Source organism: Mus pahari, chromosome 4 (assembly GCF_900095145.1).
Source record: "Mus pahari chromosome 4, PAHARI_EIJ_v1.1, whole genome shotgun sequence".
NCBI lineage: Eukaryota > Metazoa > Chordata > Mammalia > Rodentia > Muridae > Mus > Mus pahari.
This window is the reverse complement of record NC_034593.1, coordinates 78,877,227-78,904,778: the sequence shown is the minus strand read 5'-3', so window position 1 is coordinate 78,904,778 and position 27,552 is coordinate 78,877,227. Positions and strand designations below refer to the sequence as shown.

Genomic DNA, 27,552 nt, shown 5'->3' with positions numbered 1-27,552 from the left:
GAACTCACTTTGTAGACCAGGCTGGCCTCGAACTCAGAAATCCGCCTGCCTCTGCCTCCCAAGTGCTGGGATTAAAGGCGTGCGCCACCACCGCCTCCCAAGGGACTTTTAAGGCAGTGGAGCTGGGTAGTGCCGGTGGCAGCTGTGATGGGGTGGTGAGATGGCTTCTTAGCTGCAGTTCCAAGAGTCTCAGAAGGTCCTGAGTGACAAGAGTTACTACCAGGTCCTCTTCATCTGTCACAGCTCCCCAGTCTGTGTCTAATCCACTGCACAGTGGACAGTTACTGTCTAAGGCGTAGACCATCCTGATTCTGGGGACCAGGGTTTCCTGGTTCCTTCTGGCTTTCTCTTCCTGTGACCAGTGAGCTACTGCCTACCCTAGTCTCAGAGGTAGCAGGTGGGAGGCCTGTCCCCAAGCCCTCCGGTCCCCAGTCCCCCCAGCCTGGCTCTCAGGTACTTGGAGCTGCTTTGCCCTCCATCTTCATGGGGCTCCTTAGCGCTCCCTTTCCCCTGGCCCCCCAACCTGTCAGCCGCTCCAGTAGCCATCGCCCCAGCTCAGCTCTCATCCTGGCCTGGTCTGAAGTGGCAGCAGCAGGATCGGGTGCTTGCTGTGGGACCTGTGTGGGAGCTCAGAGCCCTTTTCACTGTCTCCGTTCTCTGAGTTACCCAGCATGCCTAGGCCCTGGGTAGGAATTTGAGCACTAGGGGGACTGTTTCTCCAGTGAGGACAGAGGATTTGCAGCCACTTTAGAGAGCCATTGTTGAATGTGGAGAGGCCCAGGAGAGGTGGCTAAGGCATCCAGGCTGCCATAAATACCTATGGATGGTCAGGACTTCCACTTGGCCTTTCCTGGCACATCCCGCCAAGACCAGTGCCACAAGCCACAGAGCATTGGCACTGTTCTAGAGGTACCTGGGCCAGGGTGGGGCCTGGCACACGGACACACATGGCTATTTCCTTCCCTTGGTTCCAGGCTCTGCACAGGGAGGAGAGGGAGCTGCTGTCGGTGCTGAGGGCGCCGGAGTGAGCAGCCGCTGGCCCCAGAGCCCGGCCCTGCAGAGCGAGCGCCTGTGAAGCCAGTTTCCAGGTGTTAATGGAGTCCTCCACCACCGCGTAGGTTCTGTTGGGGTCACACTACCTTCAGATTCCTGCCACCATCTTCTGCCTGCAAGATTGGGACTCCCACCCTGGGCCTCAGACACCAGGTTTTGTCTTCTGGAGTTGCAGCCAGCCCTGCCCCATGAGGGACGGGATTTGGGTTTCTGTCTCCACTGATTGCCGCCTTGTTCTCCCTGACTGATTGCTGCCTTGCTGGCTAGCCCTAGGGCCCTGCCATGTTCTCCCCACATCCGTAAATAAACTTCCTTTCCCACACTGTAATCTGGCTTCCTTGCCAGGCGTCTGAGGGCTCTGGAAGCCTACAGCCAAGAGCATGTTGTTCGGATGTCATCGTGCAGAGGCCCGGGGCTTCCTGAGGTGAACTGTCACCGTGGCCGGTGGTGCCCTGTGCTGCTCTCTGGGGCACAGGAGAGTGATGAGGCCTGCAGGTAGCTGAGCAGGAGGACTTACCTTGTCTCTCCCACCCTACTCTTCTCCCAGGCCCATGAGTGGGAAGGCCAGTCAGTCCTTCCTAGGGTGGGACAGACATTCCTCTCTCCTGCCTAAAGCCTCACCTTGACCAGGGACTGCTTGGTTAGATCTGTCTGTGAGACCCTAAGGACAGAAAAGACACCATAGTTGTCTCTCCTCTCCCCTGTCTCCATAAACAGCCTGGGCCCTTCTAGCTGCTCTTCAGAAAGCCCCAGGGTTTAGCCCTCTGTGCCCCACCTACCTGGCCTGTGTCATTTGAATTCAGGTTGGTGGGTGAGTTACCAAAGACAGGTCAGGGGTAGGCTGGGAAAACAAGGTATAATTAAACTCCGATAGCTTTGGAGCAAGGAAATTCAAAAACCAAATGTCCTTTTTTCTTTCTGCGTTACCACCCCTGATGATGGGTGGCAGGACTTGGGGAGTCAGATATAAATCCTCTCCTTTCCAGTGGAAAACATCCCAAAATATCCTTGCTAACCATAAAACAAACTGGCTTAGAGCCAGCAATACCTGGATAATTAAAATTAACAACACATTTTTCTTTAAAATGTGAATTACTCTTTCCTCCTAAAATATTAGTATTAATAATAACCTTGACAGGGCCATGGTCCCAAGTAGGATGAAAAAGTGGAGGATCAGGTAAATAAGTCCAATAAAAATCAGAAACATAACAAAAAGTGATAAATATTACCTGCAAAATCAACAGAGAAAGCATAGCAAAAGGTTACTAAGCATAAAAGTCACTCCGGCATCCTGAACCACTGAAAGCACTTGAGAAGAAAGGAGATTGAGTTGATCCGTGTTTCTGGTTCAGCAGTGGTGGCTTCTGTTCCTGAGGGCAAGTCTAGTGAAAGCGAAAACAAGTTCCCTCTGAGTCGGGCAGGAAGGTCTCATCATGTGCAGGCTCACTTGTTGTTGTCTTTGTTGTTGTCGAGGACTGGGCCGGGCTCTTCACCTTGTTATTACTGGGAGGCGAATAGGGTCTGATAAGCCTATCTGGGATCCAGATGGGGGTCTGCATCCTGTGGGAAGATACAAGTGTAGCCTCTGCTGGGTGACAAAAGAACATCCGGCCCTTTCCATGTGGAGGACACCACGTCCCTCCACTTTACCAAGGAATATATAGGACCTAAAGAGTTCCAGTGTCTTTGAGTTCGTGAATGACCCTCATTATTTTTATATAAATAATTTAATACAAAAAGACAATGAGAAAATCTAATGAGGCAAAAGGTATTTATAATCTCCTTGTTGCAATTTAGTAATTTGCAGCTTAAGGACCTGATTTGACCTTTCAATAATAGCCTGATCCAGCCGGGCGCGGTGGCGCACGCCTTTAATCCCAGCACTCGGGAGGCAGAGGCAGGCGGATTTCTGAGTTCGAGGCCAGCCTGGTCTACAGAGTGAGTTCCAGGACAAGCCAGGGCTACACAGAGAAACCCTGTCTTGAAAAACCAAAATAATAATAATAATAATAATAATAATAATAATAATAATAATAATAATAATAGCCTGATCCAGGGGATTATAAGGAATTCCAGTAGTATGTCCTGTGTTAAACTTTTGACAGAAATCAGAACTGAAGAGTCGAGAGTTCGCTGTCTAGGAGACGCTGGGCACAGAGACTTCAGTTCTTCTGTGCTCAACTTCAAGTAAAGCCTCACCCAATTTATTTCACTAAGAATTTTTGAAAATCATTTAAATGTTTAAATGAGAAGTATCTAGAGCAATCTTTTCATGAGAAATCTGAGAAGTCTCTATTTTTCACCCTAAATAATTGAAAGGAGGGTCTTTCTGTATTTTGTCAGGAGTTATTTTCAGTCCATAATATGCCAGTTCTTTAATCAATCTAGAAAGATACTTGAATCTGCAAATTTGGATGAGCCAAAAGAATACCATCCGTATAATGATGTAATATCACTTCTGGAAACCCTCAACTAAGTGGCTGTAATGCCATGGTCACAAATTTTTGACACAACGTGGGACAATTCTTCATTCCCCGGGGCAACACCTTCCAATGATATCTTTTGTAAGGTCTTTGTAAGTTTACTGAAGGCAAAAAAAAAGCAAAATGCTTCCTATCATCAGGATGAAGAGGAATAGTAAAAAAGAAAAGAAGAAAAAAAAAACCTCAACAACCTTGTAAATCCATAACAAAAAGGGAATATCCCAAAGGAATAATACTGGGGGATGGGAGGCCAGGCTGCAACGCCCCCATGGCCTCCATAGCTTCATTAACCTTTCTTAAGTCTTGTAACAGTCTCTGTTTTCTTGATTTTTAATTACAAAAATAGGAGTATTCCATGGACTCGTTGATTCCGTCATATGTCCCTGCTGTAACTGTTGTCCCACTAATTCATAGGCAGCCTGGATCTTTTCTCCATAAATGGGCCACTGATCAACACAGACCGGCTGATCAGAAGGCCAAGAGATTTTGTCAGCTGTAACATCAGCAACCCCCCTTCCCCCCGCAAAAAAAGAAGAGCACCCCAAACCATGTCTCTTCTGTTTCTGTCTGGGCTGTACGGGCTGAACCGGTCCCTGCAAATTTTTTCCTAGACCCTTTCCAAGTTCAAAACCCATTTTTTGTATTTACAACAGCACTGGATCCTTGGAGGAAATTATAAGGTACCCACCTGATCCAACACATTGCTTCCCCAGAGTATAAAAGGCAATGAAGGAATGATCCAAGGCTGGAAGGTTCCTGCATGTTCACCATCCTTCCAATGAAGGATCTTTGAACTACAAGTCACATTACATTAGAGGTCATGCCTACTCCAGTTAAATTGGACGCAGTTACCTGAGTTGGCCAGGCATTGGGCCAATCCTTTCCTGAAACATGAAACATCAGCTCTTGTGTCTAGCAGTCCCTCCATAGGTGCTCCCTGTACCAATAAAGTTGTAAGTGGTCTTAGTAATTTCTGGTACCCAAAATATATTAATAGACCCAAATTTGCCTCTTTCTAGGGCAGTAATGGAATTTCCTTTCCTAATCAATGGGAGGAGATGCAACTGAGCAGGTCTTTGTCCTGAATGAACTTGTAAGGTGTAATGATGGGGAGCTATGATAACCTGAGTTTCACCAGTCTAGTCAGCATCAATGACCCCGGGAATCACATGAGTCCCCTGAGGAGATGTGGAACTCTGACCCAAAACCAGACCCATAGAGTCAGATGGCGGGGGGTCCATAAACTTCTGTAGGTACTAATGTGGGTGGGAAGTCTCCAGCAATATGTAACTGAGTCAGATGGCAGGGGTCCATAGACTTCTGTAGGTACTAATGTGGGTGGGAAGTCTCCAGCAATATGTAACTGGAGGTGGCACTGAGGTCCAAGCCTGCACTCCCTGGGGTGGCACCAGAACAAGGTGTCAACTGTTCGCCTGGTTAAGGCAGGAGGTCCCTATTGTTTGAGGGGACTGGGCCTGCCATTGATTTCCCTGCCGAGGGGCTACAGAAGCTGCCCATCTCTGAAAACTCGACCTGCAGTTGCATCGTCAGTGAAATCCTTTTTGGCAACGAGGACAAAGAGTAGCAGGAACAGTTCTTGAAGGCACTGGAGCCAGCTTTGCAGGAGCAGGAAACCGACTTCCGTTTTTAAGAGGACAGTCTCATCCAAAATGCCCCTGCTGACCACAAGAAAAACATGCCCCAGAACCGGACTTCCCCTTTTTTGTTTATTGAGCAGGTGCTGTCCTGGGGCCGTTCCCGTACCAAATGCCATGCCCTGTACCACAGGAGGGGAAAGTCCAGCACAATAGCGAAGAAAACCTCCAAGAGTGGATCCTTTTCTTCTACCTTCCGTAAAGGCTGACAATTTTTATCAGCATTTCATAGGCCAATTGTTTAATGTCACCTCAAGGTCCCTCAGGGATAGTCTTTCCCTACCCCTTCCATTAATCTGGCCACAAAATCTGCATAAGGTTCCTCTTTTCCTTGCTTAAGCTCAGTCCAGGGAACAATCTTAATATCACCACTGGGCAGAGCTCGCCAAGCTCAGACAGCACTAGCAGTAATTTCTTTAAGAATGAGGGCTGGTATAGCCAATGGAGCATCCAAAATGGCCCATTTGCCCAGGCCTGCATAGAGTAGAGGGGGAAGCCTTTGTCCTCCCATTCTTGGGGTTTTATCCCCTCAGACTGCAGAAGCTCCCTAATTTAAATCTCATATCCAACTTTCCACAACAGAAATTCGCCTCCTAAAAGACAGGATCTTGCCAATGTTTGCCATTGAGGGAGGCAGAAGGTACCTGCTAGACTTTCCACAAGAGATAAAACACAAGGAGCAGTAGGCCGGTATTTAGACACTCCCTCCTTTAATTCCTTAATCACCTTGTAAGACATGGGCCCCCGTGCAGGCTCTCCCTTCTCAAATAGGATAGGAAAGCATTGAAAAAGAGGATCCCCCTATTTCCTAGCTTCACTGGCAGCAGCAGCAGCCAATCTGGACTTAGGAAGTCCACACTGAGCATTAGAGGGGGGCCTACCAGGATTATGGTACTTAGCGGCTTCTTCCTCTAAATCAAAGGCATCCCCTGGATCTAGGAGTCCATCACCCTCATTTTCAGAAGAGTTGGGAAGTATCCACCAATTCCACCATGTAATTTTTTACAGGAGAGGGCAGAGACCCACGTTTCTTAGGTTTTGAAATTAAAGTTGTACACTCTCCTGCCACACTCTCGGCAGCGGAGCCAGAGGGTGAGTTTGGTAAATCAGTGACCCATGCATGCATGATCAAAGCCCGCTTAACCACAAACCAATAGCTAACCACATTTTCTGGGATGCCATCCTCCTCATCGGGATGTCCAAGCATCCACTGTTTAAAGTCTATCCCTACCTTTTTCCAGGCTCCCTCATCTAATGTACCTTTCTCGGGAAGCCAAGGACTAGTCTTTCAACAAACTGCATGAATTCATTAAAATGTTGCTCAAAATAAATACCTTTTTAATAATAATTTTCAGGAGCCATAATGGGACAAATTAACTAGCAGGTGATCATCCTGAAATGGCCTGCTTCAGATTATTAGATCATCTGTGACAGGTGAGCCCTTATTAAGTGAGTCTGTAAGGGACTCATTTTGGGAAAGATACCTGCTATTAATATGCTTTTCCCGTTATTATTAAACATATATAGCAATCACTAAGTAGTAGCACACACCTTTGGAGATCTCTGCAGATCCACAAAGATGCACTGTCTTGTAGTGGTGCTATATAGACAAATAGATGACTTAAGTCTTAATGATGATTCTATAAGCATTCCTAAAATTATATCTGTGATTATTAAGTTCTTTTATAATGGGACTGCTATTAGGTCCCATTTTCTGATAGTCAAAGCTGCAATGAGAACTCTGCCAGTCTCCCAAGTGTCACCAGTTAATTGCTTTTAGATGGTAACCAGACTTTCTCCTACTCAGAGCACATTCCAAGAGGTTGTAAAACAATTAACCAAAGGTCATAAAAAGGGAACTTAACAGATTTGTTATAGGTGTTAGGACAGAAGATAAAATATCAGCTGGGTTAATCTATATAAAACTTCACTAATAACTTAGTTATGGGGCTGGTGAGATGGCTCAGCAGATAAGAGCACTAACTACTCTTCTGAAGGTCCTGAGTTCAAATCCCAGCAACCACATGGTGGCTCACAAACACCCAAATGAGATCTGATACCCTCTTCTGGTGTGTCTGAAGTCAGCTACAGTGTACTTATGTATAATAATAAATAAATCTTTAACAAAAACAAAAAAACAAAAAACTGTCGGGCGTGGTGGCACACACCTTTAATCCCAGCACTTGGGAGGCAGAGGCAGGTGGATTTCTGAGTTCAAGGCCAGCCTGGTCTACAAAGTGAGGTCCAGGACAGCCAGGGCTACACAGAGAAACCCTGTCTCGAAAAACAAACAAACAAAAAACTTAGTGTTTTGAACCTGTGGCGCTGAGACCAGTGATGGATGCTCAGCCAGATAATTACTCCTAATGGATATGCGTGTAAACTTCAGCTGTTATAAACTTCTATTTCAATTTATGATTTGATTTTTTTGTGTAAACTTGTGATGAACTTTGTAACATGTGATCGTGTATTCTGAAAGATGTTTAAGGTCTGAGGACAAGGAGAAGAGTCAGGACTGAGGGGCTGAGGTGAGAGGAACAGAGGTGAGAACTGAGCTGAAAGAGGAGCTGAGCTGAGGAGAAGTTTTTAGACAGAACACTTTTTAGACTAGAAGGAGAATTCAGAGTGGAATCTTAGAAATGATAGGTAACATAAAATACTAAGAGAGTAATGTGCAGAATGCAGAGGGAAAGAGGGAAAAAGATGCTGCCGAGAGCAGAAGCAGCAGGCAGGCGTCTCCTTACCATGGACAGAACAGGTCCCATGGTAAGGACAAGGCAGGCTGTCTTATTAAAAGAAACAAGGCTTTTTCTTACAAACTTGGGTTTAATTCATTTAGCATTGAAAGGGCAGAAGCCTTTTCTTTCTCTATGTAATAAAGATTGGAGCACATTTTTTCATCCAGAATGATTGAGTTCTTTCCGCACCAGTGCTTGGTCTTTTGTTCCATATGTAAGTTGAATGTGTGTGTAAGTATGTAATTGTGAGAATGTATGCATATGTATGTATAAGTATGTGATTGTGAGAATGCATGCAAGCTGGGCCCAACTGGGTTTGAATGAAAATGAATGAATGAGTATACATGAATCTGTATATGAAGTTATGTGAGATTATGCATATTCGCTTATGTAAAAGTTTTTCCTTCTGTGAGTGTTATTCTCTTCTGGTTCAATAGAAGTTTATTGCTCCAAACTTCCCCTTAGCCCAACAAGCAAGAGGCAACTGGACAATAGGGAAAGGCTCCAGCAATTAATCCCTTAATCTCCTGCTGTCTTAGGATGAGCTGCTAAGTGCCAGAGACTGTAGTCTCTCGCTTCAGAGGATCACAGAAGGCAGGTCAGCTACAATAGCATCGTAGCTTAGATTTAAATAAGTAAGCTTTTTATTATACAGCAACCCTAAATTTCTCATAAGACAAAGTCTTAACCTCCACCTTATTCTTCCCCCTCCCCTGCCCCAAGAAGAAATGAAAAGAAAGAAGAAACATCCCACCACGGCTGGTCCCCCAGCAAATAATCTCTTTAATATCTTTTTATGCATCACTTAGAAGATTCACTTTGGCCCATTATGAGTCGGGGAGGGGGGAGGGAAACACTACTCACTCCTTTCAGCCTTAATCTGTGACTGGGGGGGTGTACAAGGTGTAGGGGGGGGTGTACAAGGAACTCCCTGATGGGTCCTTACCAGCTCAAGTCATGCCTTCTACTTACCCTAAAGGTCCAAGAGCCCCACATTTGGGCACCATCTATGCTGGGGTCCAGCCTCGACAAGAGTTGGGGTTCGTCAAGGAAGAGGGATACCCGGTAGGTGAATAAGAAAACACATAGTTGGGCTGGAAAGGTGGCTCAACAGTTAAAAGCACTGACTGCTCTTCCAGAAGTCCCGAGTTCAATTCCCAGCAACTGCATGGTGGCTCACAACCATCTGTAATGGAATCTGATGCCCTCTTCTGGTGGGTCTGAAGACAGCATCAGTGTACTCACATGCATTAAAAAACAACAACAACAACAAAAACAACCTTTTTTAAAAATCTGTTCTTATTATACAGAACTGAGCCTGGGGAAGAGTTGCAGATTTGCTCATCACTGCCCCCCCCCCCAGGCTCTAGGTTACTTTCATTTCCACCTGGAGCAAGTGACTAACACACATTTCTTTTGAATGTTCTCATCCATGAACAGCCTTCACTTTAATTATTAGCAACATCTAATTTGTGGATATCAAGCAGGCTCCTACTAGATCTTGCCAGGTCACCAAATATTGGTTTAATCAAGGAAGGAAGAAAGAAAAGGAACAGTGAATTGATAGAATGACAAGTGCTAAGAATAATCGCAGAAATGGCATCACAAGGTGCTTGCACCAAAGAAGCAGGCCTTGGGGCCTCTCAGAACTCATATTGGGGCCTACAAGAGGCCATACCCTCGGGCTCTGAAACCCAATACCCCCCAAGTTTTTCTTCGTCTTCATCAGAGGTCCCAGGCATCTGGAGCTTATTGTGGGGTGTCTCCAACACAAGCAGGGCTAGAACCGCGAGGCAGAAGCTGATATTGAAGCTATCGAGGGGGGCTGCTTACTGATTTGTTCATCATGGCATGCTCAGCCTGCTGTCTTATAGAACCCAAGACCAAGGCCCAGGAATGGCAGCACCCACAAAGGGCTGGGCTCTCCCCTACCAACCACAAGAAATGCCCTACAATCGGATCTTATGGAGGCATTTTCTCAATTGAGGCTTTCTCCTTCCAAGTTGACATAAAACTAACCAGGACACTTCCCCCCACTGGATGAGCGGAGCGGCCCTGAACCCGGCAAATGAGGACATTACCGACCTTACTGACCACGCCCTCCCTGGGGTTTGGCTCCCAATCTCAGGGCAGACACTGAAAATCACAGGCTATGAGAGTTGGAGCCCAGTTTATCCCAAACCGATGTTAGATCTCTGCACCATCTCTAGGGTTTGCTCTAGGGTGTTTGTCTCTAGGGCCAGCCAATGCTCTGGCTGAGGCTGAGAGAGACAGCACACAGTAGGGGTGGTGGAGCAGCCCCCTCAGGGAAGAGGTCTGGGGCCATGGCAGAGCCTGGCAGTCTCCGATTGTGACCCCTCCTCTCCCAGGGCCTTGCCCAGGCAGCTGCAATCAGCAACCACAGCATCCTTTGGGTTTGACCCACTGAGCACATGACCCCCCAATTAGTCCTGGCAGCATCCCCTGCCCCTCCTGCTTACATCAGGGAGCATAGAGTAGCAGATATAAATGCTACTGGACGCTGAGGGTGCAGAACAGACAAGTCCCACACGGCAGCTTGGTGCAGACCTAGCGGACACCATGAGGACCCTCGCTCTACTCACTCTGCTCGCCCTGACTGCGTTCTGTCTCTCCGACCTAGCAGGTATGTGTCCTCCTGGTTCATTTCTTTGGGTAACTACCCTCCTGAAGGTCTCACGATCCGCTGTGGGATGGCAGAGGGGAAGGAACAAAACAAGAGGGAGACAGCAGGGAGGAAAGAAAACTAACTACACTGTTTGCTTTACAGATGCAAAGCCCAGCGGCCCTGAGTCTGACAAAGGTACTGGCAGGAAGCCTGGCAGGGCCTCAGCCTTGGCCCCCACCCTGTCCCCTAAGCCCCAGATCCCCTTGCCTTCTGCCTGGGTGTCCCCACTTTTCCTCCCGAACCCAGAATTACCTGACCTTGTGCATCTTCTCCACAGCCTTTATGTCCAAGCAGGAGGGCAGTAAGGTAGTGAACAGACTCCGGCGCAACCTTGGGTAAGTGGCCAGGGCCCTTGGCCTTCCATATTGGTGGGGAGGAGTTGTGCTGGGGTGGTCTCTATGACCTGCTGAGGACTGCACAGTGCAGGTCAATCCCCATGCCCAGGACCCTGGAGCCTCTTGTATAGTGGGAAGAGGGTGTGTGTACCCCGTGTTGGTTAGTGCCACTGCGTGTTGGTTGATGTCACTTTATGCTTCTCAGAGCCTCAGTCCCCAGCCCAGATCCCCTGGAGCCCACCAGGGAGCTGTGTGAGCTCGACCCCACTTGTGACGAGCTAGCGGAACAAATTGGCTTGGGGCCCGCCTACAAGCGCATCTACGGTGTCACTATTTAGGACCTGTGTTGCCCTAAAGCCAAACTCTGGCAGCCTCAGCTTTGGCTACTCTCCAGGACTCAAACACCCCCCCCCCCCGTCCCCGCTCTCTGCCCTGCAAGTATGGATGGCACAGCCGCTCCAAAATAAAGTCCAGATGAGGAACCGCTGGGCTCGAGTCTGTCCATTGTGGTGGTGGTAGGGGTCGGGGAAGGCTTCACACTCAATGCCAGAGAGCTACAGTCCAGTTCATTTGCTTCTTTATTTTACTGCTTTGTGATAATAGCAAAAACAAAAAACAACAAAAACAAACAAAACAACAACTTTCCTCCCTAAAGCCCCACAGACTGCCTCCCCACAGCAATCCCCACCACGGCCATTATCTCACCGGGGACACATCCAAACACACATATCGGCAAAGGCCTGGTCACAGTGGTGAGCAAGACAAGCAGCTCGTGTGTAGATACAGAGTTGCTGACAAGTGGCACAGTCTGGCCCTGGGGCAGGGTGGGTATGTGGCCCCGATGGAACAAGCTCTCAGGGTGCCCTGAGGTGAGCAAGGTCCTGGGCAGAAGCCCCAGGAAAGGCCTCATATCCCCACTCTGCCCCCTGCCTGTGTCCATTCAGACCTCCACCACCTGCCTCTTGGGGCCTCCGTCCTTCCACCCATCCCTAGAGAGCCTCTTCTCTTCAGCTACCCCTTTCAGGGTCAGAATAGCCGCCACCTTCTCAGGCCCATGTCAGGGCACCTCCACGGCAATGAGGCCTGGCCTCCGCCTCCCTCCATGACAACGGGCCTCACTGTTGTTTAGCTTGGAGTCCCTCTTCCAGTAGGCTACCCTGCAGCAGGGGGCAGGTTCCAGGGATCCGCAACAAGGAGGCCGTAAAAGCAGCAATGATGAGCAGGTTCCCAATCACTACCAGGCTCAAGGTGGCTACAGTGGCCTCCAGACCCAGGGTGGGTTCATGCATGGCCAGCCAGGCTCTACGGGATCCCATATCAGCCAGCACTGCTTCCAGCTGGAAGTGGGTGCCCAGCACGGCACAGATATGGAACAGCTGGTGGCTGTGGCCTGAAGGGCAGATAGACTGGTTAGGTAAAGACCCGGCTTGAATAGATTCACTTGTGATCCAAGGCAGTCACCTGTCCCGTGGGCCTAAGGTGAAAACCTGACTCCTAGAGGTTCTGGAAGACTAACTGGACTGAGCTGCCTAAAGCCCTAAATTCTTTCATTGCTGAGCCTGGGGAGAGGCTGGGACTTGGGGGGCTGGATTATCTCTTTGGCTATGAACCCTATGTTCCCAGCTCATTCTGCATGCTGGGAAAGCAGTCTCCTCTCCCAGGCCGGTGCTCACCAATATAGTCGAAACGCCCAGGTGCCAGGCGCTCCGGTAGCCGGGCTGCAAAAAGGAAGCCGGTGAGCAGAGCACAGAGGAGGTGGTAACCGTGGCTGGAGCTCAGTGCGTCCCGCCCACAGCTGTGGGCCCCGCCCCAACACAGCCGCAGCTGGTAAAAGAAAAGAACTGTCGGGGGAGCGTCTCGGGGAGAAGGAACAAAGGGGACATCTAGGATCTGGTGGGGGAAGGGATGCCCAGGGGGTGGGCACCAGGGGCCGGCGCCTGGAGGGTAGGCAGAGAACTGAGGTTAGAGATCGAGAACCCCCGAGGTCAAGGTGGTAGGTAGAGCAAGGTCTGTCTGAAAGCCCGGTACCCTTACCCTGTAGAACAGTGGGAGGTTGTCAAACAAGAAGGGGTAGGCAAAGGCAGCCGTCCGGAGAGCCTTGCTGAACCCGGGGTATTCTAGCTCTGGGAACCTGAGAGGCAAGAAAAGCAGGTCGGTCTCCACTCCTGGGTAGGTCACGAAGAGGTTATCCGGGGCCAAAAGGGGTGAAGGACCACATTCAGAAGGCAGGTGTGTCGAGGCATGCCTGTGACCCCACTGGGAGGAAGAGGCGGGAAGATCAGGTTCAAGACTGTCTCAGCCAGATGGCGGTGGTATGTGTGAGTCTGTGATCTCCTTTGGTTCCAGCACTCGGGAGGCAGAGACAGGCGGTGGATCTCTGAGGCCAGCCTGGTCTACAGAGTTCCAGAGCTACACAGAGAAACTCGAAAGGAAGGAAGGAAGGAAGGAAGGAAGGAAGGAAGGAAGGAAGGAAGGAAGGAAGGAAGGAAGANAAAGAAAGAAAGAAAGAAAGAAAGAAAGAAAGAAAAGGAAGGGGACAGGGGCCGGTGGAATAGCTCATCTGGTATGGTATCTACACAATAAATATGTTTACATGTAATAAATATGTTTACATGTAATAAATATGTTTACATGTAATAAATATGTTTACATGTAATAAATATGTTTACATGTAATAAAAGGGAAAAAATAAGAGAAGGCCCTCAGGACGCAGGACCCCTGCCCCATGTCAATGTCACATCTGTTAAGTGGCCATAAAGACATAGCATAAGTTGACCATACAGGATAGCATACTGGCCAACAGGAAGGCCTCCCTCATACTGGATAGGGTACTGGGGTGGCTCAGTAATAATAGGGTGAGCCCTGCCTACCCTTTCAGACACTGGGGATGCCCAGAACCCACCGCGAGTAGCAGGAGAGGCCGGTGCACAGGAAAGAGTTGAGCGCAGCAGCGGGCACGAAGAGCTGGTGTAGGCGGCTGTGCAGCCAGGAGGCCGGCATGGAGTAGGCGGCATAGGGGAAGGCGCAGCCTGTGGCGAGGTGCGAGCTGAGGCTTGCGGACTCACCCTCTGCATTCCGACCCCCAACTCCATTGCCCTCAGCTCACCCAGGCTGTAGAGGCTGAGCGCCCCGTAGTCCAGGAAGTAGCAGATGTGACGAGCACGGGGCGACATGGAGCTAAAGGTGTGCGCGCAGCAGGATGCGAAGGGATAGAGGCAGGCGGGCAGTAGGAAGACCAGCAGCGGTAGGTGGTACGGGTCCTCGCGGAAGCCCGGGCTGCCTAACGCCAGGAGGCGCCACAGGAAGTACCTGCGCCAGGCACCTGCTCAGGCGCTGGGGCCGCCGTCCCCCTGCCCACCTGGCACCCGTCTGAACCTAATTCGCTCACCAGGTGGGCAGGAAGTGAGTCCAGATGTTGACCGTCTCATTAGTCATCTGGAAGGAGCTGAGGACACAGTCTAAGGCAGAGCTTGTGGGGCATCTGTAGCCAGACATGATGCCTTCTTCCCAAAATACCTGGGGGTGGTGGTGGGGGAGCAGATCAGTCATCATTAGCAGGCCTTTCCCCTCCATGAAGTGTCAGGTAGCCGGGCGTAGTGGCTCACACCTTTAATCCCAGCACTTGGGAGACAGAGGCAGGTGGGTCTCTGTGAGTTCGAGGCCAACCTGGTCTACAGAGTGAGTTCCAGGACAGCCAGGACTACACAGAGAAACCCTGTCTCGAGGAAACAAAAAACAAAATAAGAAATGTCTGGAAACACGATAGAAGATGCACTAGAGATTGATTGCAGTGGTCCCAAGCCAAACACAATCCAACCTATTTCTTACCAGCCTTCCAAACCCACAGGGCAAACAACAGAACCAGAATCCTGGGATCAAATAGGATGGGGGGAATACACACACACATTCAGGGATTCTGGGAGGAGGGACGTTTAGAAATGTGGGTAGAGGTCACAGGTTCTATACTGAAATAGAAACGTAAGAAAGTTAGTTTGCCGGAGGAACTCCCCTAATAGCTAATATGAGAAAAATCTCTGCCCCAGTGAGTCCTCTGAGGAAGGCGAGGTTGATGGATTGGGGCCCCTCACCCGGGGGACCTGATGGACTCGAAGGAGTTGAGGCAGCTTGAGACTGAGCATGGTGGCCGGATACCTCCACGTTGACCTGGAGACAAAGGTCAGGGGTTGGCACCCATCCAGTTTCCTATGACCAGATTCAGACTAGAGTCAGCCACACGGGTGGCCCCTCTTTTCGCCCCCCCCCCCGTCCTTGCCTGGGGCATCCAATCCTGCTTCAGAGATCCTCAGTCTCTGCGGGTCTGCAGTGAAGGGCTCCCCAGCAGCGAGGCTGCCTCTGTTAGTAACTCTATTTGCGCCTCGGCCAGAATCCTGACTCCAGGAGGCCCCACATAGAGGACCAAAAGACCTCCACACACAAAATTGGTGCCCTCGAGGAAATTGCTAAAGAAGGGCAAGGAATTAGGGGGTGTCCTCCTCTTCTAGAGGATACCACTTGTGCCCTTGGGAATACTCAGAGCCCCTGCCCCTCCTGGGTCCCGTGCCCCTCATCCCAGACCTGTTTGCCGCGTCCCGGTGGCCTCGGCTCCTCCTGCCCCGCCCGCCTCTCAGCCGCCTCGCCCAGCACATTCCTTGGCACCGGCGGAGGGGCGGGGCGAATGAAGTGGGCGGGGCCACTGACCTGGACAGATAGGACCCTTTCTCCAGTCTCAGACTAAAACTTACCAGCAACTCCACCCTCACTTCTTGCCTCTAGCTCCGCCCATTCTGGAGTCTTTCTGGGATCTAGGGGGCTTCACAATCAGTTTGTCCTCTGAGATGGGTGCTGAGGATCTTGCCCAGCTTAACAACACAAACCTGGTCCCCAGACCCTTCATCCCAAGTGAAGAAGAGGTGTAGGAGAGATGCCTGTGTCTGTTGCCCAGCTGCCCCGGCTGAGCTGAACCGGGGAGAGGTCCCTTTGCCCTCGGCAGCAGGGTCTGCTGCGGTGAGGAGTGCGAGGCTGGGGAGGTGCTTTGCTTCCATTTCCCCAGATGTGAGCTGCATTACCCCAGAGATTGACCACGCTCCCAGCCAGGCTGACTGGACTCCACAGGCAGAGTCCGGTTCCTGCCACTCAGATTGACAGGGAAAAAAGTGACTGAGGATGTGGGCCAGGCCTGGCAGAATGGAGAGACAGGGCGAAGCTGGGGAACAATCTTAGCCTTGTCTGCCTGTCAGGGGGCAGTACGGGGTGGCCCAGCCCCATTAGCAGGCAGCTCACTTGGCTTCCTGCACACAGCCAGCCCTTCAGGGTGTGTCTGGACCCGCTTCACTGTGCTGTCTAGATCAGGCTAAGAGCCCAAGCTGGGATCTAATCTCCGTTGACCAGGGCACCTGGCCCGAGTCTCCCAGGATCTGAGGTTGCTAGCAGGAAGCTCCAAAACCAATTGCAGCTGCATCTCAAAAGCAATGCCTGTTTCGCCCTTGGTGAATGTTGGCCCACCTGGGAAGAAGGGTGCACCAATCTAATTTACCTTGCCACAATCTGAGTTGCCAACCCAGGGTGGTAGGAATAAAGCACCTTGATTTCAAGCCTCACTCCTTATTCCTTCTGGAGGACATCACCCAACTGGGAACACCAAGCCAGCCCCAGACAGTAGATTCATCAAACACTTCTGCAAAACAGGTATGGTGCTTCTGTGCTCTCAACCTTGGAGAGATGGAAGGAACCACTCAAGTCCAAGGCTGGGTTGACTATGTAGCAGTTTGGAAGCCTCCTTGAGTTTCCTAGAACTCAGCTGCATGTGCTGGTGATACAGTTCAGTGGTAGTGAATCTGGAGCTCAAATGACAGGACTGATTATACAGGACTGATAGATCACACGAGGGGAATTTAGTTAAGGAGGCACTGCTTCTAAAACACCCCAAACGTACGTAGTATTCCAGCCAGGAGTGGAGGTGAGGATGTAAATGTTCACTTAACATGGACACGCCTCTGATTCTCATGACAAAGGATACAGTGACTTACGGTCAATCAAAGGCAAACCTCACCGGCACCTCAGAGGGGGCAATGTAGGGTCACAAGCATCATTAAGTCCAGGTCTACCATTAAGTCCCCTGTACTCTTATCAACAAAAGCATAATTCAAGGTAGGCAAGACCCTGGGTAACAACTTTTTTTTTTTAAAAAAAAAAATCACTGGCAGGGCATAGGGGCACATGCCATTAATCTCAACACTCAAGAGGCAGATACAGGCAGAGACCTCTTAGTTTAAGGCCAGCTTGGTCTAGAGTAAATTCCAGGACAGCTACAAAGAAACTCTGTCTGGAAAAAACAAAAACAAACCCAAAACAAATAAACCCAGACAAAACAACATCCAAAACAACCCAACCCAACCCAACCCAACCCCTTGGGTGCAATTCTGTCAGATGTCTTATCTTTGCTGAACTCACTTCTATCTGCCTGAATGGTCAGCCTGTTTCTGTGTAAGTGTAACCTGGGACAGGACCTGAAAGGAACTTAAGGACGTTTGTGGCATGCATACGCTTAAAAAATGTTAGTATTTCCTGTTCAAGGTCAACGTTGTGTTTGTGTTTTGCCTGGATAAATCCTTACAATGTATGTTTGGTGCAAATGGAAGTCAGAAGTGGGAGATGGCACCAGATTTCCTAGAAATGGGACTATGGATGACTGTGAGCCACCATGTAGGTGCTGGGAATTGAAATCTGTCCTCTGCAAGAGCAAAAAGTGCTTTTAGCCACTAAGTCATCTCTCCAGCCCCATCAAGGTTGACTCTCTTCCAAGTGTGAAGCCTGAGTCTAAGAAGGTGTGTATTTCTCAGTGTGGCACTTGCCCAGCACACCAAACCCACCCCAGCAAAGCTCCTGTACAGAAGACACACCAGGCAGAATGCACTTGGGAAGGGGGTCTTTATTAAGTGATGTTTGAGTCTCAAGTCTGCCAGAATTGGAAATGTGCTAACCCCAACTGTTCCCTGGTTTTCCCAGACCTTCTTTCTTAGTGGAAGGCAGGAAGCCAGCTCCTCTTAAGCACAGCCAAAGCAGCTAGGCCAGTTGGGGCAAGGAGGGGGAAGCAGAAAAGAACCCAGACCCAGCTATGCTCTGCTTCCAGCCTGAGGGGTAGAACTGGGGTCACCCTGGCCAGAGCCTCCCCTATATAGCTCTGCTCTCAGGGAGCTACTCTGCCCCCAGTATTCATGATCTCTGCTCCTGTCACTTGACACCAAAGCCAGCTGTGCTCAGCCTACCAGGGCTCTAGTCCTGGAGATGGGCAAAAGGAGGGTAGTCTAGGATGGAGGAGGGCCCCGAGTAAGCAGCTCCCAGGGACCTTGCCCCTCTGCCACCCTTCCTCCAGCCCTCCCTGGATGGTGAGAGGGGTGGCCTTGGCCTTCGCTCCCTCATTGGCACCCCCTATCCCAGCACAGCAACCAAGAGCACAAAGCACAATGACTGCTGGTGGGGAAGGGATGACTGCTGGTGTACAGCCAGCCAGCCAGCCCACACCCGGAGTGGGCCTGGAAGCTGGGCAGCAGCAGAGAAGTGGGGCCTCCAAGTGTGCAGACCCTGCTTCCCTAAGAGCCCCCACAGCTGGTTCCCCATGGGAGACAAGGGATGAGGGGGTCCTTGAGGATGGGTGGGGTCTGCAGAGAACCATGCAGACACTCAGTATCTCCCAACTCTTCCCTGAGAGCTAGGGGGTCCAAACTCCCAGCCCCACCCACCCTGAATCTTGGGTGAGGACAGGGCCCTTCTGTCATCCTTTCCTCTCAGAAGTCCAGGAACTGCTCCAATGAAATGCAGACCCCCATGCCTGCCCCTGCCCCTGGGGACTGCAGGGTTAAGGTGGAAGGCTGGCCGGGGGTCCATAGCCACTCCTACTCCAAGCACTTCCCCACTTTCCTGATTTCGCCTTGGCAACAGGGGCCCCCATCCTCCCCGCTGGCTACTGGGCCCTCCCTGCAGCCTCAGTGCAGCCGGCCTTCCTTCCTGTTTGCCTGCTTGAGTCTGCATGTGGTGGGGTGACTACAGGTGGTGGTCCTGGTCGCCAGGGAGAGCAGGAGAAATCTGAAGTCAGCCCCACGGCAGGGCCTGGAGGCCAGTCTCAACCAATCTCCTTCCACTGCCTGTAGAAGTCTAGAACGTTCTTGACGTCCACACTGGCATGGGCAGCAGCTTGCAGGGCAGCCTGGAGAATGGCAGAAGACGACTATGAGGAGAACTAACCTGAAACAGAGGGCTGAGGAGGGGTAATGGCTGGAAAGGCAGCTTGTCTGGAGGGTCTCAAGATGTCCATGCTCCCCAACTCACCCGAGACTCACCTGCATGGGCCCAGAGAGTGCACTGGGGTTGTCCAAATGAAGGCCTGTGATAATGGTCACCATGCCACTTGGGTCCTCCTCCCCTGCCCCCTGGGCCAGAGTCAGCTGTCTGCAGCTGTCCAGGATCTTATAGAGAGTCCTGGGAATGTGGGGTAAAGGGAACAAGGTCAGGCATTTCCATAATTTGAACCTAAGACTCTCCAGGAGACAGGGCAAGCTTGAGACTGGGAGAGTGCTAGGAGATAGAACAGGCAGCTGGTGGCAGTGGGGCACAGAAGCTGGCCTTGGCAAAAGTGATAGGAGGGTGTGGCCAAGGATGCTGAGCCTAGGCATCTGCTCAAGGGATGGAAGAAGGGTTCTGAGCTAAAGCAACTTTGGAATCATGAGAGGGCCCTGGTAGGCTACGCTGACCTATCCCACTCCAAGGGTAGGAGGAATTCACAGAGGGGTTAGCAAGTCAGCTCCTGACAGGTTCTAAGGGGAAGGGCGGACACTTTACCAGGCATCTACATCCTGCCTCTTCAGTTTATGTCGCTCAAAGCTCTTTCCCACCTCTTTCTGGCAGCGAATGTATCTGCAAAGAAGATCACAAAGGTGGGACGGGTGATAGGGAGGGCGCCTCACACAAAGCAGGCCATTGTAGCTGGGCAGGACATGTCAGCTCAGGGAGACAGGGCAGCTGTGTCCCTCCCATCAAGCTGTTTGGAGCCATTTTAAAGTAGCTTTCTGGACACTGGGCTGGCTTTCTCTACCGATAACATCAAGTTTCTGACTTTCCCAGGGGAGGAGCCAGAAAGCAGCAAAAGCAGATGCTTTCAAACTGGAGCGGTGACCTCCAAACAAGCAGGCCTTGTGCAGCTTCCTGGCCAGGCAGGCCAGAGGCAGGGTGGAGAGCTCTCTCTCCTCTTGCTCCCTCAATCCAAAGACTAAGAAAGGTGGGGCCCGCCGGGCGTGGTGGTACACGCCTTTAATCCCAGCACTCAGGAGGCAAAGGCAGGCAAGTTCTGTGTTCAAGGCCAGCCTGGTCTACAAAGTGAGTTCCACAGCCAGGGCTACACAGAGAAACCCTGTCTCAAAAAAACAAGAAAGGAAGGAAGGAAGGAAGGAAGGAAGGAAGGAAGGAAGGAAGGAAGGAAGGAAGGAAGGAAGGAAGGAAGGAAGGAAGGAAGGAAGGAAGGAAGGAAGGAAGGAAGGAAGGGCGGGCCTAGGCTGAGCTCCTGCTTTTCCCTGGATCTCCGCCTTCAAAGGAGCCCCAGTCAGGATCTGAGCCCCAACTGTTACGTTTTCCCAGCAGGTGCTGTCCAAAGTCTGCCTCAGAAACAAGGCAGCCGCTCAAATTCCCTAGGGCTCTCAGCTATTCTGATCTCCTTGTCTCAAGCAGCTGAGACCTCCCAAAGCGGCATGTGAATCATGTGAGCAAGGTCTGAGGCATGGTTCTCCCTCGAACAGAGAGCAGAGCTCCTGAACACAGATAGTGAAGCAGGCTGCACAAGATCCCAGCCACATCTGCACTCTCTCACCTGTTTCCCTTTTTAAATTCTGCCTCCAGGTACCGGATGCCATCCCTGGCCCCTGGCTGTTCTTTCTTCAGCAAATCCAGGCCATCAATCACTGGTGGGCAGAGCAGGGGTAGGTAAGGACAAGACAGTAAACTCAGACTGCAGACCACATTGCAGGAAATTACACGGTATGGGAGATGTATGCAGGACTGTGGTGCCCACAAGGTTCCAGAGGCTCTTTGAAAACATGACCAAACAGGAATGTGCCTAGCAACTTCCCAGGACCTTCCACTTACATCTCTCATCTATTTCTCATGTCTTCTGCAGCAGTGTTTACATAGATGCCTATGCTGAGGCTGCAGTCCACCCGTCATAGGACTTGACCAAGACCACATACATATTGGACATCAGATAAGGGCCTCTCAATCCCCTATTTGGTTTCTTTTCTTTCTTTTTTTTTTTTTTAAAAAAAGATTTATTTATTTATTATATGTAAGTACACTGTAGCTGTCTTCAGACACTCCAGAAGAGTGGAGTCAGATCTTGTTACAGATGGTTGTGAGCCACCATGTGGTTGCTGGGATTTGAACTCGGGACCCTTATTTGGTTTCTATCTGCACCCAACCTCCCTGTAAGCTTACCTGTCCTTGGAATGATGATGATGAAGCGGCCACTGGTGGCAAGCTGGCGGATAAGAGGGAGGTGGTAGCAGAGGGCCTGGGTGTCGGGGATGAGGTAGGGAGACATGGCTGACTGAGCTTTGGGCTGCTGCAGGCTCCCTTCCAGCTGGGAGACCTCGAGCTGGTAAGAAAAAGCTGAGTGGTTGAAGCTGCATAGAACCCAGTGGTCTGTGCCGAGAAGACACCAGGCAGCCAGCGCCAAGGTAGCTCTTACAGAGCTCCTCCTAGTGCTATGCAGTCAGGAGTCTTTTCAACAGTGACCTTGGGGAAAGTGCATGAACACAAAGCTTGGGGTAAAAAGACAAGGTGAGCAGGAGGCTGAACATCAGGGAGAACAGTCTGGAGGTCAGGAAAGAGCTGAGGAGTGGACCACAGCCAGGGCAGGTAAAGCTGACAATGGGCTTAAGCAAAAGCCAGAGCAGGGACAGGAGGACGGGCACACTGCCTACCTGTAATCGTAGCTGAGCCATGTCTCTCATGAGCCTGTTCCGCCGAGCCTCCTCCTCTGCCTACAAGGAAACTATAGTTATGAGAAGCAGGGCTGTGGTCCCTCCTCTGGACTCAGAGGACTGGGTTTGGTTCGTGTGAAGTCCCTTGACACTCCTACAGGTGGGAAGGGAGGCATGGAAAATGAAACTTTGCTAACTCATTCTACAATCCCTGTGACCGACCCACGGTAGGTCATTCCTGGTACAGGAGACAGCTGAGCACTTTTAGCATGTAAGATACTACCTGTTGTGATGTAAGCCCTGACCTCTGTTCCTCCTAGCCAGTCCCCCTCAGGAGATACCAAGCACACACACCCTGGCCTGCTCCTGACCTGCCAGTGTTCTCCCATGTAGAGAGCAGCCCACCCTGTCCACACGTGCACCTGCCTGCCATAGACCCACCCACTCCTTCCTGCTCCCAGCCTCCTTCCCTTGCTAAGTGACCCAACTGCCAAAGTCAGAATGCTCAGGGTGGTTCGGTCTCCCCTCTCACCACATACGTCATCAGCAGGCCAGCCTTGTCAAGTGAACCTCTGACCAGCACACCAACATCCTTCCCTTCTCCCAGAAGTGAGGCTTAGCCCAACAACAGCCCTTCCAGGGTGTTCTAGGCCACGTCGCTCTGGCTCCAATTCATCCTTGCTCTCTAAGCACAGCCACAGCAGTTTTCCTACACTTCCAATGCCCATCCTCACCTTATCTGGAATTCTTTCATTTTCAAATTGAAGTTCTAAGCCCTTCACACTCTGTCCTGTGAGGTAACTGGCACCACTGAAGGCTCTCAGGTGAACCAGGTTTTCCTCAGACGTCATTTTAATAAGTCCAAAGTAGATAATTCTACAATCCCAGTACTTGGTTTGATAATAATTCCAGGGTTATGCAAGACTCACTCCTACCCTGCAGACGCCTGCACAGTTAAGAACTGCCCTGCCTTAAAAGCCAACCATGCCCCTGGGGAACAGTAGCAAAGGAGGAAAGACCAGGGTGGCAGGGTTGGCAGAGGCTACACTCTCACAGGGTGGCCAGCAGGCAGAAACGGAGAGTGCACAGTGGTCAGCGTCCCTTCTTTCTTCACTGCAGAAACGGAGCCTATGAACCTGACTTTTTATGCTCAATTGTCACTGATCCAGAAAGGGAATCAAGGCCCCTGTGTAATTCCCCTCAGCAATCAGAGCAAGTGTGTGACTCCACCTGAATGCAGGAAGGGGAGAGCCATAGCAACTAAAGAAAGGGCACCACTAGGCCAGCAGCTCAGACAAGTGTGGCTCTCCTGGCCTCAGAAGGGCCTGCAAGAGACTTCCTAAGCCTGGCAGACACTTAGTGGGACAACAGCTCCTGCTGAGCACGTGGACTACACAGAAATTAAGCCCCCATAACAGTCAGGATGAGTCAGGTTTGATACCAGGCACGGTGGCATAATGACTGTAATCCTAATATGGTTAAAAAGAGACTAAAACTGAGACAAATCAAAGAACTATGGTTTCCCCGTGACATCAACCTGACTCGGTGCCCTGGACCTTCCCTTTGCTTTCCCAGACATAAAACGAGGACACGGGACACGGGCACTGCGACACAGGGAGGCTGTGGATGAAGACAGGGTACGTGCAAAACAGACTAAGCACAGAGTGCTCAGTGCATGATGGGAGATGGCTGCGGAGGACAAGCTCCTTGGGTAAGTCTGTGACCTGGGCAGAGCAAGAAGTCATGTGGCCTGCAGCATGCAGCTCCACATGAGAGGGCACTACTGTCTGTTCCCTGTCCCTACCTCTTTGGGAGCTGTTAGACAAAATGCCTGCAAAACTCCTACAACTTTTCTGTGAAGCTGTGTCACTTCCCCATCACTCTTTCAGTAGCCCCACCCTTGTATCTTCCTGGTCAGGACACCAATTAAAGCCTTAACACAAAAGCTTTGTTTGTGACAAAATGTACTCGTTCTTAAGGCAAGGAAGGGAGCTTCTGGGAACATGTCCCCTGACACGCTGTCACGGTGTCCACTGCAATGGGACTCAGAGATCTGGAAGCTGCTGGCTCATGGCCAGGAGAGAGTAAGAGCATCAGGAAGCACTGGCTTGGAGTGAAGGGCCCTGAGGCTGGCTGACACACAGGGGACATAATTCCCACGCGGGACACCAACACTACAAAGTGCTGATGCGCTCAGGAAGGACAGCACTGCCAGGGTTGCACACGAGTATAGACAGACAAGTGACGAGATTGCCACATTTACTACCTAAGCCCAGTGTCAAAAGACTGGCCAGTACCAAAGAGTGAGCTCTCAGCGCTTGTGCCAAGCAGCACAGGACACTGCCCGCTCTTTGGATGAGACCATGTCTGTTTGAGTCCCACATTCTGTTCCATTCCCCAGTCTTAACCTCTGGTGAAAGAAAGGCATGGGAACACCTGCTGATCGTCCCTTGCCTAGGACAGCACGCAAGGTACCTGACAAGCACCACCATCCCATCCCCCCCACAGAGCTGATCCCATGCATCCCTGCACTTGCACATGAGAGCAAGCTAGCCAAGCAGGGTTCAGTGACTCGTCTACTTCAGACTCAGTGGTGACAGACATGGCCTCAAGACTTACTGAGGAGAGCCACACTTCTTAGGTCTTGCTGGGCCTCCAAACTGGTTTCCTAGTTCTTCAAATGAGAATCACCAGTGCAGCTGAGCCCAATGGAAAGAATTTCCAGGGAAGGGAAGGCTGACTTACCATACGAAACTGGGCCTGGGCCTGTTGCAGCAGGCTCTCCTGCTCAGACTGAGCAATGCTGACGAAGATGCCAACCTCGGGATTGAACTGTAGGATGCTGCCTTGTAAGCGAGCAACAAAGTGCCCAAAGCTGCGGATGTAGCAGATGCGCACGACCGACTGCGGGGAGAAGGGAGACCCAGTCGGTCTGAGCAGGCTCTCAGCAGCCCCTTCAATAGCCTCTGCTCTCGCTCTCCTGTCACCCCATTAACCTCCCAGCAGAATGGCTCCTTGGAAAGGCACATGGTCTATAGAGTGGGGAAGGCACCATGATGCAGACTGGTAACTGCTACCAGCAGACAAAGCGGGGCCTAGAGACACCTAGGAGTGCTCAGCGGGGCAGCACTTGCCCAGCAGGTATGGGGCCATTTGATACCCAGTACTGCAAAAAAGACAGCAAAAAAGACAGATAAGGCACTGCGTCCAGGAGTGAGGGGTCTTGGGTTCTAATGCCACCTCTTCTAGGGCTCTTAGCTTTACAAATGTAAACAAAAGAAACTTAACAAGGATCACACTTCTCAATTTTTTTGGTCAGTAAAACCCTGCTTCTTCCTCCCTGCAAGATATAAATTTGACCCAGAACCCTAAAATAAAGCCAAGTACAGCCAGGCTTCTCTGGCTGTGGAGAAAGCAGCCAGGAGGAGGGCCAAGAAAACTCAGTGGCCTGCCTTTTTGGCTGGACTTCCCTTTGCTGCCCCCAAATGGCCTATGTGATGAGAGACTCAAGGGAAAAAGCTGGTGACCAAAGCATGTGCTCTCTGGCTCGGCTACTCAGACTGATGGTCAGTTCTGGGCAGGCCGAGAGACGCTGAAGATCCCAAGTCCTGATTAACTTGCTCTGCCCTCAGTAGAAGAAGAACGGAAAAGGAGACACCTGTCAAGATAAGTCTGTGGCCTTGATAATCCCTGCCTTGCTGTCCTGTGTGATCAAAGCCTGGGCCTGTGGCATGAAGCAAGTCCCTTACCTCCTCTAAAGCACTGAGCAGGGGTCGATCTGCGTCGAAGTTAAAGCGTCTATGAGCAGCCCGCAGAGGAGGTAGGTTACGCAGTGCCATGTCCTCTGGGAGCAGCAGGCTAGCAGGGAGGTCAGGCAGCTCACAGCCTTCAAGAAGACCCTGGACTTCAGAACACAGAGCCAGGCCTAGGAAGAAGGAGAAAATCAGAGCAGTGCCCTGGAGAATGACCACACAGGAGCTACAAACCTCCTGTAGGGAATGACCAGACTGAGACAGGAGACAGCCCTAGGACAGGTGGTTGGCAGGGGCAGGACAGACACCAAAACTGGAAAACTGGAGGAGAAAGTAGGGCGGGAGAACAAGGACAGCCGGCCTGGGAAGACCCTTGGTGGAAAGGAGAAGAGCGGCAGGCTTGTCTCAGGAGGCAGAACACCAGGGGCTTTCTACTTGGGAGCTGGAAAAGGGGATGAACTCATGGTCAACTCTGGATGTCACTCCTGCAAGCAGCACAGAGATGACTATGACAACCCTGGCTCCCAGACTCCTCTCTGTTCCCACTCCTTCCCCAGGGAGCACACCTATGCACATGAGACCACCAGCTCACTAGGAGCAGTAGTGTGGAAACTGGAGAGGCCTGGACCATATGCTGACTGCTATGTGAGAGGGAGGTGCTCCTTATCCCAAATGCTAAGTTACAGGACCGGGCCCTACCAGGTTTGATGGGGCCGGTGAGAGGGAAGACAGTCTCAGGGGCCCACTCACCAGAATCCTGGAGCTCACCAGATGCTGGCAACAGATTCAGCAGCACAGATAGGCGGTTCCACAAACTTTGAGAGCTCTGGGGAGAAAAAGGAGGAGTCCTCCAGCCACAGACAATGCAGGAGAGCAGCAAGAGGGCAAGTATCATACCTGAGGTCTTGTGTTATGAGGTCCACAGGGACCTGATAGGCAGATTAACAACAGAAAGAGCTCATGGATGACTGGGAAAATGGGACCCAGCAGGGCCTCAGGAGCGGATTTCTGGACTGTGAACACCAGAGCCAGGGGCTAGCTTCTCCTCTCTAACAGAAACTCAGAGGAAGGGAACAAGGCCTTTCACAGAGTGAGACTCCATCGCTGAGCGCAAGCCTGCAGCAAGAAGCTCAAGAGCAAGCCTCTGACCCCAAGGTGGTGGTGCAGGCCCCACGCAGCCCCTATGGCAGCAAGCCTGGCAACACTGCTCCTAAGGGATGAGCTCCTAAGCTTCAGTCTTGGCTGGAAAGCCTCAAATTTGCTCCACGTTGCCATCTCTGTAGCTGCCCTCTGCTTTGTTGTCTCTTTCCTCTGTATTCTTTCATGTTTACTGAGTCTGGTCTCCTGTATTACCCAGCATGTCAGTTACTATGCCAGCTTTGGGAGAATAAAGCAGAATGAGCAGCTTCTTCTCTGTCCCCTGGCCATACACTCTTTGAGGGAGAAGGTCATGCCTACTGTTGCCGGGCCAATGAGGTTCTTGGCAGATCACCACACAGCTGCCTAGGCCCCTTCCTATCTCATCACTGTTCCAACCTTTTAGGACCTGAAGATTAGGACATGGAATAAACACCTGTGCACACACGATGATGAGGTCAGGGTTGGTTCGAAGCCAGTCCAGGAAGACCTTCACGGCAGGAAGGAGACCCTCGGCCATCAGGGCCTGCAGCTTCTCCTGAAGGCTGCGCTCGTTGCGACAGGAGCGATTGCTGGACTCGCTCCCCTCTGACTCAGAGCCATCCTCAGAGGCTGGGTTGGGCAAAGGAGAGAAAGAGGGTAACAGCATTTGGCAACAGGCTCCAGCGTTTTCAGGGAACGTTACCCACTCATCAGTCAGCCTAGGGCATGCGTTCTGACATCACTCACGGTCAAATCCGTGCCCCATT

General features: G+C 51.1%; 4 protein-coding genes across 8 annotated transcripts in view; 2 read left to right on the top strand and 2 right to left on the bottom strand.

The window, feature by feature from the left end:
- LOC110320642 (polyamine-modulated factor 1) overlaps window positions 1-1,379 on the top strand; it is a 15,659-nt gene extending 14,280 nt beyond the window's left edge. Inside the window, exon 5 of the mRNA XM_021196744.2 lies at window positions 975-1,379. Within this exon, the coding sequence (XP_021052403.1) occupies window positions 975-1,028 (54 nt within the window). The 3' untranslated portion in view covers window positions 1,029-1,379. The remainder of the gene's footprint in view (window positions 1-974) is intronic.
- Window positions 1,380-10,458: 9,079 nt separating this feature from the next.
- Window positions 10,459-11,432, top strand: Bglap (bone gamma-carboxyglutamate protein). Its single transcript, XM_021196617.1, has 4 exons — window positions 10,459-10,573; window positions 10,718-10,750; window positions 10,893-10,950; window positions 11,156-11,432. Exons 1-4 carry the CDS (start codon window positions 10,510-10,512, stop codon window positions 11,286-11,288), a joined length of 288 nt encoding a protein of 95 aa, XP_021052276.1. The 5' UTR covers window positions 10,459-10,509; the 3' UTR covers window positions 11,289-11,432.
- A 78-nt stretch (window positions 11,433-11,510) lies between these two features.
- Window positions 11,511-15,576, bottom strand: Paqr6 (progestin and adipoQ receptor family member 6). Of its 4 annotated transcripts, XM_021196547.2 has the most exons (8): window positions 15,526-15,576; window positions 15,039-15,114; window positions 14,339-14,466; window positions 14,057-14,259; window positions 13,853-13,979; window positions 12,985-13,081; window positions 12,624-12,774; window positions 11,511-12,340 (listed from the first exon to the last, which is right to left on the bottom strand). In XM_021196547.2, the coding sequence occupies exons 2-8, from the start codon at window positions 15,087-15,089 to the stop codon at window positions 12,066-12,068; spliced, it is 1,032 nt and encodes a 343-aa protein (XP_021052206.1). In that variant the 5' UTR covers window positions 15,090-15,114; window positions 15,526-15,576; the 3' UTR covers window positions 11,511-12,065. The 4 variants fall into 4 exon arrangements, with proteins under 4 accessions (XP_021052206.1, XP_029393589.1, XP_021052208.1 ...); XM_029537729.1 differs by lacking the exons at window positions 15,039-15,114; window positions 15,526-15,576 and adding an exon at window positions 14,558-14,575; XM_021196549.2 differs by lacking the exons at window positions 13,853-13,979; window positions 14,057-14,259.
- Window positions 15,577-17,858: 2,282 nt separating this feature from the next.
- Window positions 17,859-27,552, bottom strand: part of Smg5 (SMG5 nonsense mediated mRNA decay factor) — a 26,725-nt gene continuing 17,031 nt past the window's right edge. For both annotated transcript variants that reach the window (XM_021195550.2, XM_029537528.1), the window contains 10 exons: window positions 27,240-27,415; window positions 26,417-26,492; window positions 25,664-25,839; window positions 24,660-24,818; window positions 21,915-21,974; window positions 21,427-21,586; window positions 20,807-20,897; window positions 19,786-19,860; window positions 19,287-19,425; window positions 17,859-19,153 (listed from right to left, as the gene is read on the bottom strand). In XM_021195550.2, the coding sequence (XP_021051209.1) occupies window positions 19,070-19,153; window positions 19,287-19,425; window positions 19,786-19,860; window positions 20,807-20,897; window positions 21,427-21,586; window positions 21,915-21,974; window positions 24,660-24,818; window positions 25,664-25,839; window positions 26,417-26,492; window positions 27,240-27,415 (1,196 nt within the window). In that variant the 3' untranslated portion in view covers window positions 17,859-19,069. The remainder of the gene's footprint in view (window positions 19,154-19,286; window positions 19,426-19,785; window positions 19,861-20,806; window positions 20,898-21,426; window positions 21,587-21,914; window positions 21,975-24,659; window positions 24,819-25,663; window positions 25,840-26,416; window positions 26,493-27,239; window positions 27,416-27,552) is intronic.

Coding starts and splice junctions, on each gene's coding strand:
- Bglap (XM_021196617.1), top strand. CDS start 10,510: ATGAGGACCCTCGCTCTACTCACTCTGCTCGCCCTGACTGCGTTCTGT. Junction 10,751..10,892: donor CGGCCCTGAGTCTGACAAAG/GTACTGGCAGGA, acceptor TCTTCTCCACAG/CCTTTATGTCCAAGCAGGAG. Junction 10,951..11,155: donor AGACTCCGGCGCAACCTTGG/GTAAGTGGCCAG, acceptor TATGCTTCTCAG/AGCCTCAGTCCCCAGCCCAG.
- Paqr6 (XM_029537728.1), bottom strand. CDS start 14,523: ATGGAGGGGAAAGGCCTGCTAATGATGACTGATCTGCTCCCCCACCAC. Junction 13,980..14,056: donor GCTCAGCCTCTACAGCCTGG/GTGAGCTGAGGG, acceptor ACCTCGCCACAG/GCTGCGCCTTCCCCTATGCC. Junction 12,775..12,984: donor ACCTCCCACTGTTCTACAGG/GTAAGGGTACCG, acceptor TTCTTTTACCAG/CTGCGGCTGTGTTGGGGCGG.